The 12,891-nt window shown below is 41.9% G+C and overlaps 1 protein-coding gene across 2 annotated transcripts in view; it reads left to right on the top strand.

Moving 5' to 3' along the window:
- The window catches only part of SLC9A2 (solute carrier family 9 member A2), an 85,788-nt gene that overhangs the window by 61,942 nt on the left and 10,955 nt on the right, over positions 1–12,891 (top strand). For both annotated transcript variants that reach the window (XM_004277734.3, XM_049696070.1), the window contains 2 exons: positions 5,970–6,059; positions 6,771–6,841. In XM_004277734.3, the coding sequence (XP_004277782.1) occupies positions 5,970–6,059; positions 6,771–6,841 (161 nt within the window). The remainder of the gene's footprint in view (positions 1–5,969; positions 6,060–6,770; positions 6,842–12,891) is intronic.

The raw sequence follows: 12,891 nt of genomic DNA, 5'->3' as shown, positions 1-12,891 counted from the left end.
GCCTGAGTCAATGCTCTGGACTCTTCTCCAGGCTCTCAGAAATCAAGGTGTCACATCTGAGTATCAAATACAAAAAGAGGACCATGGCAGTCTAGAGCACCTAAGAACCAGGTCGTTTGGAGATGAATCTGTCAGCCGTTATGTCTACACAAATATTCATAGTAAAACCAGCCCCGTACCCCCAACCCCATGGGTCTCTGCCTCGTAATGTGAGATAAAAAAAGACTGAATAAAAAGATGTAATTCCAGAGAGGACACGCAAAAGGCAAGCTCAGGTGGTTTAGTTATTAGATTCGACAGACATAACATTGCACTTCTGCATTCAGAACAAACATCACATAGGAAAAAGAAAAATAGTACAATATATGTATACTGTTGTTCATTGAATGTATGCGTACAGGTGGTCAATATAAGGTGTCATTTTTACACTCTTCGTATTTTGGCTTTTTGGAATCGTACCTCAGGCATCAGGTCTAAGTGAAGTTTTGAGTCCCCACGTTAAAGGACTACACACCCACTTTGGATGAGCGCTGTGTATATCAACAGTTGACATTGATTAAGAAAGTTTTTAATGTGACAGATTAACAACAGTAGTGGCAACAAACAAGATAGTTGTGTTGGCTCTTTTTGGTATTGTAAACGTAGCAAGTAAACCCTTCAGTGATGGAGATGTTTGGGGGGGTCCATATTCGGCATCTGCAAGCATGCCCCGTGGACAGTCTTCTGCTCTGATTAGGTTTAAGGATGACCCTGCGACACGCACTGTGACGCCCATAGGAAGAGGAATTGTGTGGTCCCACACCTCCTGTTCCCTTCCCTTCGCTGTGGTCTGCCCCATCCCCTCTCTGTGTGCGAAGACTGGAGACTAACGGCTATCACTTGGGTCCTTGACCTGACCCCTTTCCCTCCCATTTCCTATCCCCCACTGGTCTTTAGGAGACGATGAACACACACATGCACAAACACACAAATACACACACGCTGCCTTCAGAAAGGTTCTTTTTTCCAGAATACATCCATTATTAGGGGACTCAGGGAAAGGAGCCTGGGAGGAGAGACTTAGTGGGTTCCAAACATAGTAGAAACAACTAATTATCATCCATGCATACAATTTTGCCTTCTGATGAATAGCGATGTGTTCTTCTCCAAATGACAACTTTTATGTTGATGGACCCATCATTAAACATTAAAATGCCTTTCCCTCTTATTTTAGTATTTCTTGTAGGAAGTATTTTAATACTTCCATCCTGATACTCTAGAGTTAGCACCATCTTCTAAAGCAGAATTTCCTGTGACGCGTGGCTTATTATTTGATACTAAGATTTATAATGAGAATTTTAACGTTCCTTGAATCGCGTTGATAATTAGAGAAAGTAGCCTCTTGATGAAGCCATTAACATCTTCCCGGAAAACAATCTTGCTTGGAGAATAGTGAATGAGTAAACGATTCTGATTCCTTGGACGTGTACGTTCGTTTTCATATAAATAAGATTGGTAATGATATAGAAAATATAAGCTGTCTCTCTTGTTTTAAAATGATATTCAAGATTGAGGCAGGGTAGAATCCAGCAGTAGAAAGCACAGACATTGGAGTAGGCCGTTCTGGGTTAGTGTTCTGGCCCAGCTCTTCATAGGATCTGTGAGCCTCAGTTTGCTTTGCTCTAAGGTCTGAATCGTGGTACCTCCCTCCCAGGCAGTAGAGAGGAAATATGTATGTAAACACGATACCTGATGCAAGGTTTTAACCTGATGATTTGCTCTGTTTGCATTATAACATGAAGTAAAATGATAATAGGAGAAAGAAAAACTTAATTCCTTTCAATGTATTTCAGAGCCCAATAATTATTATTCAGTTAGTCCCTATAATTATAGGGCAGATCGTCAGAATTCTGGAAATTCATTGAGCAGTTAAGGAGAAGTCCATCAAGGAGCACGGTTGACTGGAATTCCAAGGGCGGAGTCTCTTTTTGCCTCCATCATTGGATTAGTGTTGTAATCTGCTGTTTAGTCATTGTCCGAAACTGACGAGTCTGCATTTCACCCTACTTGCAAGATAGCAAGCTCCTCCTTGAATACTTTTATGGTTCTCATCCCATTTACCCCATTCTAAAATAAACACTGTGTGTACAACCAGATTTACGATCTCTGTGGTCAAGTTTGGAATGTGAAAAAGCCTAATATAGGATAGCATAGCCATGACAGTAATATTTTTTAATGAATGAAAACAGTTTCTTCAAGTCTTTCTGGAAATTGCCTGCCTGTTAAATCAGCAAAGAAATATAAAGCCGTCCCCCACCCCCTGCCCTCACCCCCGCTTTGTTTTTTGCAAAATTTAATTGCGAAAAAACAAAAACGAAAGAAATCGTTTTCTTCCAAAAGAACAGACCCAAAGATGCTCCCTCTTCAATCAGGCAGCAGTGCCTTTTACTTTCTCACTTTACTGGGAGCAGAAGGGTGAGGGTGGGCAGAAAGCAGAGATGGATGGCGGAGGGAACAAATAAAGCTTACCTCGCTGTCATTCTTCCCGGGCTGCTGTGTAGCAGTTCCCCTCTGCCAGGCCTGACTCTGGGGTGTTGTGTTTATTGCGCTGAAGCCACATGAATGGGTGAAAATTTAACCTGTGCTTTGCAAATACGTTTTTCATTGGTTTGATGGAAAACGAAGGGGTTTCTTTATTTTTTCACCCACATGGATGGTAACAAGCTGTTTTTCTAAGCCTTGTCAGGCTGCTCCCCAGGTGACCAAAATGAGGAATTCTGCAACGTGGTAAAATAAGGTGCATTTTCAAAGGTATTCCTTTTTTTTTTTTTTTTTTTTACTGTGTCCCCCAACCAGAGACCCAGGCTCTTAGAATATAACATCCAGCTTGGGGAACTTAATATGACATTCAGATGCCATGTCCCCTCCCTCCAAAATAGATGGATTGAGGAAGGAACGAACAAAGAGAGGGAGAGAAAGTAAGGCAGAACCTATCAAATAATTCCATTTGAGCACAGCATGACAACTGCAAATAATTCTAAGAGAGAATGGGGACTATTAAAAAGACACTGTTTAAACAAATACTTCTTTTTGGGGTTTAATTTAATTAATTTTTTATCAGAGTATGGTGGCTTTACAGTGTTGTGTTAGTTTCTGCTGTACGATGAAGTGAATCAGCTATATGTATACATATACCCCTCCCTCTTGGACCTCCCTCCCCCCATCCCACCCACCTAGGTCATCACAGAGCACCGAGCTGAGCTCCCTGTGCCGTACAGCAGGTTCCCACTAGCTAGTTATTGTACACATGATAGTGTATATATGTCAATCCTAATCTCCCAATTCATCCCGCCCCTCCTTCCCTCCCGCCCCACCGTGTCTACACGTCCATTCTCTATGTCTGTGTCTCTGTTCCTGCCCAGCAAATAGGTTCATCTGTACAAATATGTATTTTTAAATGAGACGTGTCATTGCATCTCATCCATACTTTTATTAATTATAAACTTAATTATGTTGTAGTTTTAGAAACTTGACTTGACCTGGGCGCTGAGCCACACTTGCTTCCTGTAGTAGATCAGTTCTGTTTTATTTATTCTAGGTTATCCGTCTAGTGGAAGAAATCAGCTTAGTGACTGGGGCAGGCCCCGTGTCCAATCTTTACCTTTATGTCCTATATTTACAAATATAAGGCACTCGCTTATTATTAACTGAATGAATACCTGGTAGAGAAAAGCATGTGAAACAACACTTAGTATCCTCAGAACACATTGTGTCATTTTATAAATAGCACTGACTTTGTTGGGTTTTTTTTTCCTGGAGCTATTATTAACCTAGAGGCTTCATGGAATCTGAAAGTGAAATCACCCATCCCTGTAAACCACATGTTGACACCTATTTTCATTTACCTAAGTTAAAAATGACAGAATATGTGTTGATTGGAAAATGGTTATTACCTCCTATGTTATTTCAAAGTGGCAGACTGAACTACAAGTAGAACACAAGGTGCGTCACGCCAAACTTGCTCAAAATCATTCATGTTTTAGAAAGTGAAAGTGAAGCTGAAAAACGCCCAAAGCTGGACTGATGGAACAAAATTAATGACCTCCTTTACAAAATGTGTGTGTGTCACAGTTTATGTTACCAGAAACATTCTTAAAGACTTAAAGACATGCAGAGAGGTGAGCGAGGAACCAGTCGTGTCAGGGAGCATCTCTCAACATATCCACCCCTCCCCGAAAATCCAGTAATGCCTCCTGGTCATGAATTCTTCATGCCGAGTGGTGGCAGCCATCGGCCAGCCAGGCAAGAGACTCGGGGATCTTCCTGGACCCCGCATTGGCCTATTTTAGTGCCCGTATCACATAATTTTAAACATAATAGCGATAGTTTGTTTTGGGATCTGTTAGTGCCCCATCATTCTCCTTTCTCTAAATTTTTCTGGTTCCATTTACTCTTCCAGATTAATTTTGAACATTTTCTCAACTTCTAAATATTCACGTTTCTTAAAAATCCTTTGGAATATGTTATCGAAATTGTATTGCACATATATTGAGGTAAAATTACCATCATAATACTGTTAACTAATCCCACCAAGGAACTTTGTGTGGTTTTTCAAACTCAAATCTTTTTAATATCCTTTAATTACATTTTACAGTTCTCTTTGTAAAGGCTTTCTGTGCATTTCATGATAGGATTATATACTGTATTATGTACTTCTGTAGAGAGTATGAAAGTATGTGTGTGTGTGTGTGTGTGTGTATATATATATATATATATAGTATCCATATAGTATAATATATAATATAGTAGTATAAAGTAGTATTAAGTATATTCTCTCCCATTCTATCTCTCACTATACATGTGTGTTTCATTGCTATTTTGTAGGTGTTTATTCTGTTTTTTTTTTTAAATTAGTATATGGGATGGATTTGTGTATGTTCTTTTTATGTTTAGTCACTTTACTAAACTTTCTTGTTACTTTTAAATGAAAAAAGATTGTTGTCGATTTTTTAGGACAAAAACTAGGTCATTCTTGAGCAACAAAACCCTTGTCACTCTATTTTCAGTATCTATGCTTTCCCCTCTGTCTCTTCCTATTTCATTGACCAGGACAAGCATTGTGGAACAGCAGGTCGGGAGTATCCTTGTGTTTTTCCTACTTCTAACGGAAATGCTTTTAATGTTTCATTATTAAGTCAGATGTTCACTAGAGATTTCTGGCAGATATTTTTTATTATATTAAGGATTTTTTTCTCTTCCTGGCTTACTAAATAGCTTATGTTTCTCTCCATTTCCCAAGTGCCCTGTGAACATGCCCAAACCCACACTGGTCCTTTCTCACGGCTGGTCCTATGCTCCTATTAGGTCTCTGCTAGGTTCTGCTTCCAACAACTTGTAAGACTCTGATCCAGGGTTCCCTTTCTGCAGAGCCTTCCTTGACCCATTCCCTGTGTATCTCTCTCATTCCTCCTGTGCCTACTTTGTAACTGGTTTTGTGCATATCCTTCTCCTCATAAGAATATGAAGTCCTTAAGCTGAGGTCCTTAACTGTCCATCCCTGTGTCCCAAATGCCCGAGCCGCTGACATGTACGCCCTGAACGCTCAATTAAAATTGTTTAATAGATTAGTGAATGAATCATTGAGATGTTTTCTATGAATAATACAAGTAGGTGATTCCTCTGAACTGGATAATACTTTATTATTTTTTAGAATTACTCTCTTTTTCTATTTCTTAGAATTACATACAATTACGTTTTCAATTCCTTGCATTCTGTCCACTGTTTTGCTTCTAGTAGCAGGTTTGGGGACATGGCCCTCTGAAAATATGCCAGCTGTTAGAGAGGAAGAAGAAAAGTAACAAAATGTTACATATGCTGTGTTAAGTCTTGGGGGCAGGGTATCTTTTGTCAGTTATCAAAGTTTAGGAGAATAGAAGTTATTCTTGAATTTGACAAGAAGTTTCCCTTCTCCTCCTTGTTTTTCTGTGCAGGGAATAACTATCCGACCGCTGGTGGAGTTCCTTGATGTTAAGAGGTCCAATAAGAAACAGCAAGCTGTCAGTGAGGAAATCCATTGTCGGGTAGGTGTTAATGTAACCATAGTGTAACAATTTAAATGGTCAAAGGGAAAATTATTGGATTAAGTCAGACTGCTTGACACCATGTTGCTCATTTCCTGAAGAGGTAACTGGCAGAGGGTGAGGGGGGTGGGGTAGGGTAGAGGGTGGATGGAGAAGGGCGTGAATTGGGGGTAGAATGAACACAGCCCCAAGGAGGCTATACTCCTTCAGGAATACAGGAGTATCACTTCCTTCAACCTGAAATGTTTCTACTGGAAAATTATTACCATATTTCATATTTTCCAAAACTATGAACAGGCTGTTTTATTTGTTTTTAACTTTTTATTTTATATTGTAGTATGTGCGATTAACGTTGTGATAGTTTCAGGTGCACAGCAAAGCGACTCAGCCATACATATACATGATAAGAAAAATAATCTATGAATTGCCTAAGATTGATATGACAAACATCTCATCAACTTGTTCGAAGATGAATTGTTGTTTTATTGTTTATTCAAATAAACAAAAAGCAAAAACTGTCAGGGTCTTTGAAGTTTAAGCTTGATATTAAGAGAAATTTCTATAATTAGACTTTCTATAGATAAAATATTTACAACTATAAGTAGAAATAAGAATTAGAATTTCTGTAAATAGAAATTCCTAATTTTTATGAATAGAAATGGAAATGACTGATTTGAGGTAAAATTAATCAGCCTGCTTTTTCTGTTTTAGTTTTTTGATCACGTGAAGACCGGGATTGAAGATGTTTGTGGACACTGGGGTCACAACTTTTGGAGAGACAAGTAAGAAGGCCTTTTGCCATTATTTTATTACGTGGCTCTGAATCAGTCTGGAAGCAGGACATTTTTTTTTTTTTGAACAGGAAAATCAATTCAACAAATATTTATTAAACACTTACTCAGTGCAAGCCATGGTCTGTATATTAAAAAGAAAAATGGTATGGCCTTGAGGTGGTGGAAAAACTAAAAACATGGTTCAACCAATATGTAAGTGCCTGGGACAGTACAGGGAGCAAGTAAGGCTCCACAGGAAGCAGGGCATATTGACTTGTGTTATTTTTCAGAGTTTCAAATCTTTCCTGTTGTGCCATAGTATGTCATTTAAGGTAAAGTTTAGCTGTAATAGAGACCTGGAACAATAGTAGCTTTAACAAGATAGAAGCTTATTTCTCTCTTATGTAAATATCAGGTAGGCAATGTACCTTTTTTTTTTTTGCGGTACGCGGGCCTCTCACTGTCGTGGCCTCTCCCGTTGCGGAGCACAGGCTCCGGACGCGCAGGCTCAGCGGCCATGGCTCACGGGCCCAGCCGCTCCGCGGCATACGGGATCTTCCCGGACCGGGGCACGAACCGGCGTCCCCTGCATCGGCAGGCGGACTCTCCACCACTGCGCCACCAGGGAAGCCCAGCAGTGTACCTTTAATAGATGAGCTACACTCCACAGATTACTCAGGGTTCCAGAACCCTTCCATCTAGTTGATTCCACCAAGAACCTCCATTTTCAAGGTTGCCTCTTAAACCAAAATGGCTGCTGCAGCATTAGCCATTGTGTACACTTTCCAGGAATAAAGTCAATGAAGAGACAAAGAATATGTACTAGCTTCCTCCTAACCAAAGTTATCAGAAGAAATTCCACACAATTCTTCCAGTTGAATTGCATGGCCTGGCCTTGTATGACCCGGACTAATTATATGGGCGGCTGAGGAATGCAGTCTGTTTGGTTAAAAACTGGGGGCTCCATTACTATTTGCTCTCCCATATATGTTGAGGGGCTTTGTCAAATGCAGAACTCCAGAGCACCTGAGGAGATACATAGACTTGCCAAAATGACAAATATTTTTAAAGCTGCACTTCTCTGGAAGATTATGTACAGTTACATAGATGTGTTTCTCTCTCTCTCTCTATTTACATATGTGTATATATGTATGATAATTAAGATTCAGTGCCTCTCTTCAAGGATCTCATAGTTGAAATACAAGAGGTAGACAGGCTAGGCAGAATTAGGTGCACACTTTAATATATTCTGAAATACAGACTTATGGGATCAAGAAGTAAGGATGGATTCAGACAGCAGGGTTAGGGCCAGTGGGATGCCGGAGGAGCCAGCTCGCATGGGCTGGTGGGAGCTGACTGTATGTATCTCCTCCCTGATCTAAGTTCAGTGCCATCTGCATTGGTGGCTTGAATCAGCCATGGTGAGAGTGTGCCAGGTGACTGACAAATGCTACAAATCAGGGCCTCTTTTTTTTCTCAGAAAGTAATTTGTTAACATTCACCGGCACATCACTGGCTGGGAAAGCCTTCTGAAGGCGTGCATTTCAGCTGGTCCCTGAAGAGAGATGGACAGGCTCCAAAGGGTACTTGGTGGTCCTTATCACCCTCTTGTTTTTTCTTTTCTAACTTGCTAACAGATCTTCCCCACTGCTGAAGTTGACCAACCTACCAATTCATGTAATTGAACATAAGTGCATTTTTGAGGGCTTACTGTTTGCTCACATGTTCTGACATGATACTGGAGCACATGAAAAGTGCAAGCCATAGACTTGAGCCTTTAAAATTTTGCAATATCATAAAGGCAACAAAACAGTCACACAGGAAACAGGTGTGTGTGTGTGTGTGTGTGAGACATTGGTAAGTAATGAGTTGCAGAGACTATAAGTGAAGGCACAACCTTTACAAGCCTGACCACATTGTTTACTAATGTAGAGAGGCCCCTTGGATCTAGCCTGACTTCATAACTGAAGGAAAAATATTTTGTATGTATGGACAGAGTACCCAGTTAGCCAGATGGGGGCACATAGTAATAAAATAAAGCAAACTGAATTCTCCATTGTAAAAGTATGAAACAAAAGGCCGTTTATCTTGGGCAGTATTCACTTTCTGGGAGGCAGGAGGTAGAGCAGAGAACCCTAGCTCTCTGCCTCATAACTTTCAATGTTACCCTGTTTTACGTCCCTGGGACCTTCCTTGTCTCCGCCAAGCCTGTGATACAGGCTTTTCTGCCTCTTGTTCTCCGTTGTTTTCACAGACAAGACTTTATCCATCTTCCGTCTCCCTTTCAACCCAACTGCTTTTCTTTCTTTCGCGTCCTGTCAATCCTTTCCTGAAGTGGTAAGTGAGCATGGTAACCCAGAACAGTTTGTTCTTTTCCTGAGGGAAGATTGGACTAAGGATTTACCCCACTCCTTCTACCTCTACAGGGGGAAACCGAGACGTGGTGTAAGAATCAGGTCCCCAGGCCCTGGGGCAGTGGTAGGTGATGGAAGAGGTGAATGCTGTGATCGTGTGGTTTGGTCTGGGACTCAGGTGAAGGACTGAATGTCAGAGAAAGTCCGGCTCCATCCTGTGTTCCCGGCAGAGACACTTTATATGTAAGTCTGTTCCAGGCAGACACCTACAGGCACCGGGCTAATTGGACTACGAATACTGGGTTGGCCAAAAAGTTTGTGTTTTTCCATATGGAAATACCCGAACGAACCTTTTGGCCAACCCAGTACTAAATGTCTGAAAGGTAATATTGTTACATGCCTAACATTTTTCTCTGCAGTGTATGTACTTTATTCAATAATTTTATAGACCCTTCCATATTTCCATGCATGAAGTTTTCCAGGTAAATTTCAAATAATTTCCTGGATTGTCAATCACACTGTATGTGGCAAGTAGAGAAGAGAAGTTACTATGGAGGGATTTGGTGCTGGTACAGGCCATTTTTAAAATCAGTTCTCCGATCTCATTTCTGGTCTGTACGTAACTGTTGATGTTACTAAAAATGGCATAAAAAACAAGTGATTGGTTTAGGTGTGTTGGGTATCTTTCCCTTTCCTCTGAAATCCTTTTATTGTGGATTTTTTTAAAAAAATAAATTCATTTTATTTATTTATTTGGCTGCATTGGGTCCTGGTTTCTGTGCGAGGGCTTTCTCTGGTTGCGGCGAGCAGGGGCCACTCTTCATCATGGTGCGCAGGCCTCTCACTGTCGCGGCCTCTCCTGTTGCGGAGCACAGGCTCCAGATGCGCAGGCTCAGTAGTTGTGGCTCATGGGCCCAGTTGCTCCGCGGCATGTGGGATCTTCCCAGACCAGGGCTCGAACCCGTGTCCCCTGCATTGGCAGGCGGACTCTCAACCACTGCTCCATCAGGGAAGCCCTATTGTGGATTTTTAATGGTCCTGCCAGAGAATTCTTGAGTCATTTGATCCTTTGAGAATGAAATGAAAGGGTCATGCAGTAGCGAAGTTTCTCACATTTGGCAAAAGTTGTCTAATGATAATGAAATAAGTCACGTATGTGTAGCTTGGCACACATGAAAGGTATGGAAATGAAGCAAAGAAAGAAAGTGCACTGGGCTTCCCTGGTGGCACACTGGTTAAGAATCTGCCTGCCAAGGCAGGGGACATGGATTCAAGCCCTGGTCCGGGAAGATCCCACATGCCGCGGAGCAACTAAGCCCATGCGCCACAACTACCGAGCCCGCGCTCTAGAGCCTGCGAGCCACAACTACTGAAGCCTGTGCGCCTAGAGCCCAGACTCCGCAACAAGGGAAGCCACCACAATGAGAAGCCCGCGCACCACAGTGAAGAGTAGACCCCGCTTGCCGCAACTAGAGAAAAGCCCGTGCACAGCAACAAAGACCCAAGGCAGCCAAGGATAAATAAATTAAATAAATAAATTAAAAATAAAAAGTGCACAATTCCTACACTACATAGATCAGATGTCATTGTCTTTAATGTTTATTCTTCCTTTTGTGGATCTCTAGTGAAAAGCTAAAACAATAATGCTAATGATAATAATAAAAGTTTAAAAAGATGTTGTGTTGTTGCCAGGTGTCCTGGTTCAATGAGCTTCACATGAAATTCAAAATAAACTTAGAAAAAAGTAGACCCAGTGTTTCATGCAGTGGCCAGTCAGTAGCAAAGCCCTTTCAGGATGAATCTGTAATTATTCTTAGCCCTCTGGTATTTGGAACAAAGGGCTAGCACCAAGGATGTGGGTTAACATTGCTTCCTTTCATAGCACAGGTGTGCCTGTAAACCTCTTTGGGCTTATGGGGATCACTCTGATACATTAATTTTTTTCTCAGCAAATACTTAACTGCATGCTGATTCACTTGAATATTGGCATAACAGTTACGTAACAAACCAACCCAATACTCAGCTGCTCAAAGGAACAGTCACTTGTTATTAAAGTACTTGAGTCAGGAGGCTGAGAGTCAGTTGATCTGGGCTGGGCTTGGCTGATCTGGCCTGGTCTTGCTCCTGCTTCAGAGGGTTGGCCAGTCATCAGCTGATCCCGGCTGGCCTTTTCTGGTGTAGGTGGGGTGACTTAACTCTGCTTCATGCGACATCCACCTTTGTCCTGCGGCTAAGGAGTCACTCTACGTACACATCCTTCTCATGGCGATGTGGCAGCACAAGAAGTGAGCTTCAATGAACAAGCCCATTAATAGCCTCTGGTCTCATCATTGTGTCTGCTAATAGCCCACTGACCAAAGCAGGTGACATTATTCAGCTCAGTGGCAGGAAGCTGGACAGAGCAGGGCACCTCGGCCACGGTGGAAGGACATTGCCAAGTAACTTGATATGTTACAGGGTGTGGATCCAGGGAGGAATTGGGACCAGATGATCCAGTCTGCCTACGTGCTTACGGTGCACCTGGCACTGTTCTAGGCACTGGTGAGACAGGAAAACAAACAAACAAAACAAAAACTGCTCATATGGATCACTCTAGTGCTAGGAGACAGAAAATAAAATAAATGAGTACATTATATAGCCTGTTAGAAAGTGATGAGTGCTATGGAGAAAAATATGTCTGGGAAGTAGAATAGGGAGTTCTGGGAATGCAATTCTAATGGGATGGATAGGAAAGGCTCTTTTGAGAAAACGACTTTCAAGGAAAGACTTAAAGAAGGTCTGTGAACGAGCCCTGCAAGTGTGCGGGGAAGAGTGTTCTTAGTAGAAGGAATAGTAAGTATAGGGGCCTGGAGGCGGTAGCAGAGCTGGCACATTTCCAGGACAGGAATGACCTCAGAGAGGCTGGACCTGAGTTAGAGCAGCACAGCGCTGAGAGGGGCAGGTCCAAATGGTGCAGGGCCTCCAGGTCATTGTACTTTTACTCAAGTCAGGAGTTACGTGGTTTGACTTACATTTTAACAGGACCACTCTGGCTTGTGTCGAGAATAGACCATAGGAACACAGTGGTGGAAGCACGGAGACCAACTGGGTCCTTGTTGCAGGAACCCATTGAGAGATGATAATGCTGGGACCAGGGTGATGGCAGGAGAAATGGCGAGAAATGGTTCGATTGTTGTGTGTATTTTAATGGTGGAACCAACAGAAATTGTTGATAGAATGGATGTGGGGTATTACTTTGCTAGAGCTGCTTATAACAAAGTACCACATGGTGGTGGTTTAAGTAGAAATTTATTTTCTCATAGTTCTGTGGGCTAGACGTCCAAGAGCAAAGTGTCAGTAGATTTGGTTCCTTCTAAGGCTGTGAGGGAAGGCTCTGCTCCAGGTCTCCTTCCTTGACTTGTAGTGTCTTTCTTTTTACTGCTTCTTCACATGGTCTTACCCCTGTACGTGTCTGTGTTCGAATTTCCTCTTATAATACACACACCAGTCACATTAGATTCGGGCCCACTAATGACCTCATTTTAACTTAATCGAAATACAGTCACATTCTGAGGTCCTGGGAACTAGGACTGTAACATATGAATTTTTAAGGGGACACAGTTCAGGCCATAACATGGAATAGGGGAGAAGCAGGAGAATCAAAGGTGACATCAGGGTTTTTTACCTGGTGGAGTTGTCACTAGCTGAGATGGGGAGGACTTGGGA

Source organism: Orcinus orca, chromosome 13 (assembly GCF_937001465.1).
Source record: "Orcinus orca chromosome 13, mOrcOrc1.1, whole genome shotgun sequence".
Taxonomy (NCBI): Eukaryota; Metazoa; Chordata; class Mammalia; order Artiodactyla; family Delphinidae; genus Orcinus; species Orcinus orca.
The sequence above is the reverse complement of the archived record's forward strand: the minus strand, read 5'-3'. Positions and strand labels throughout refer to the sequence as shown.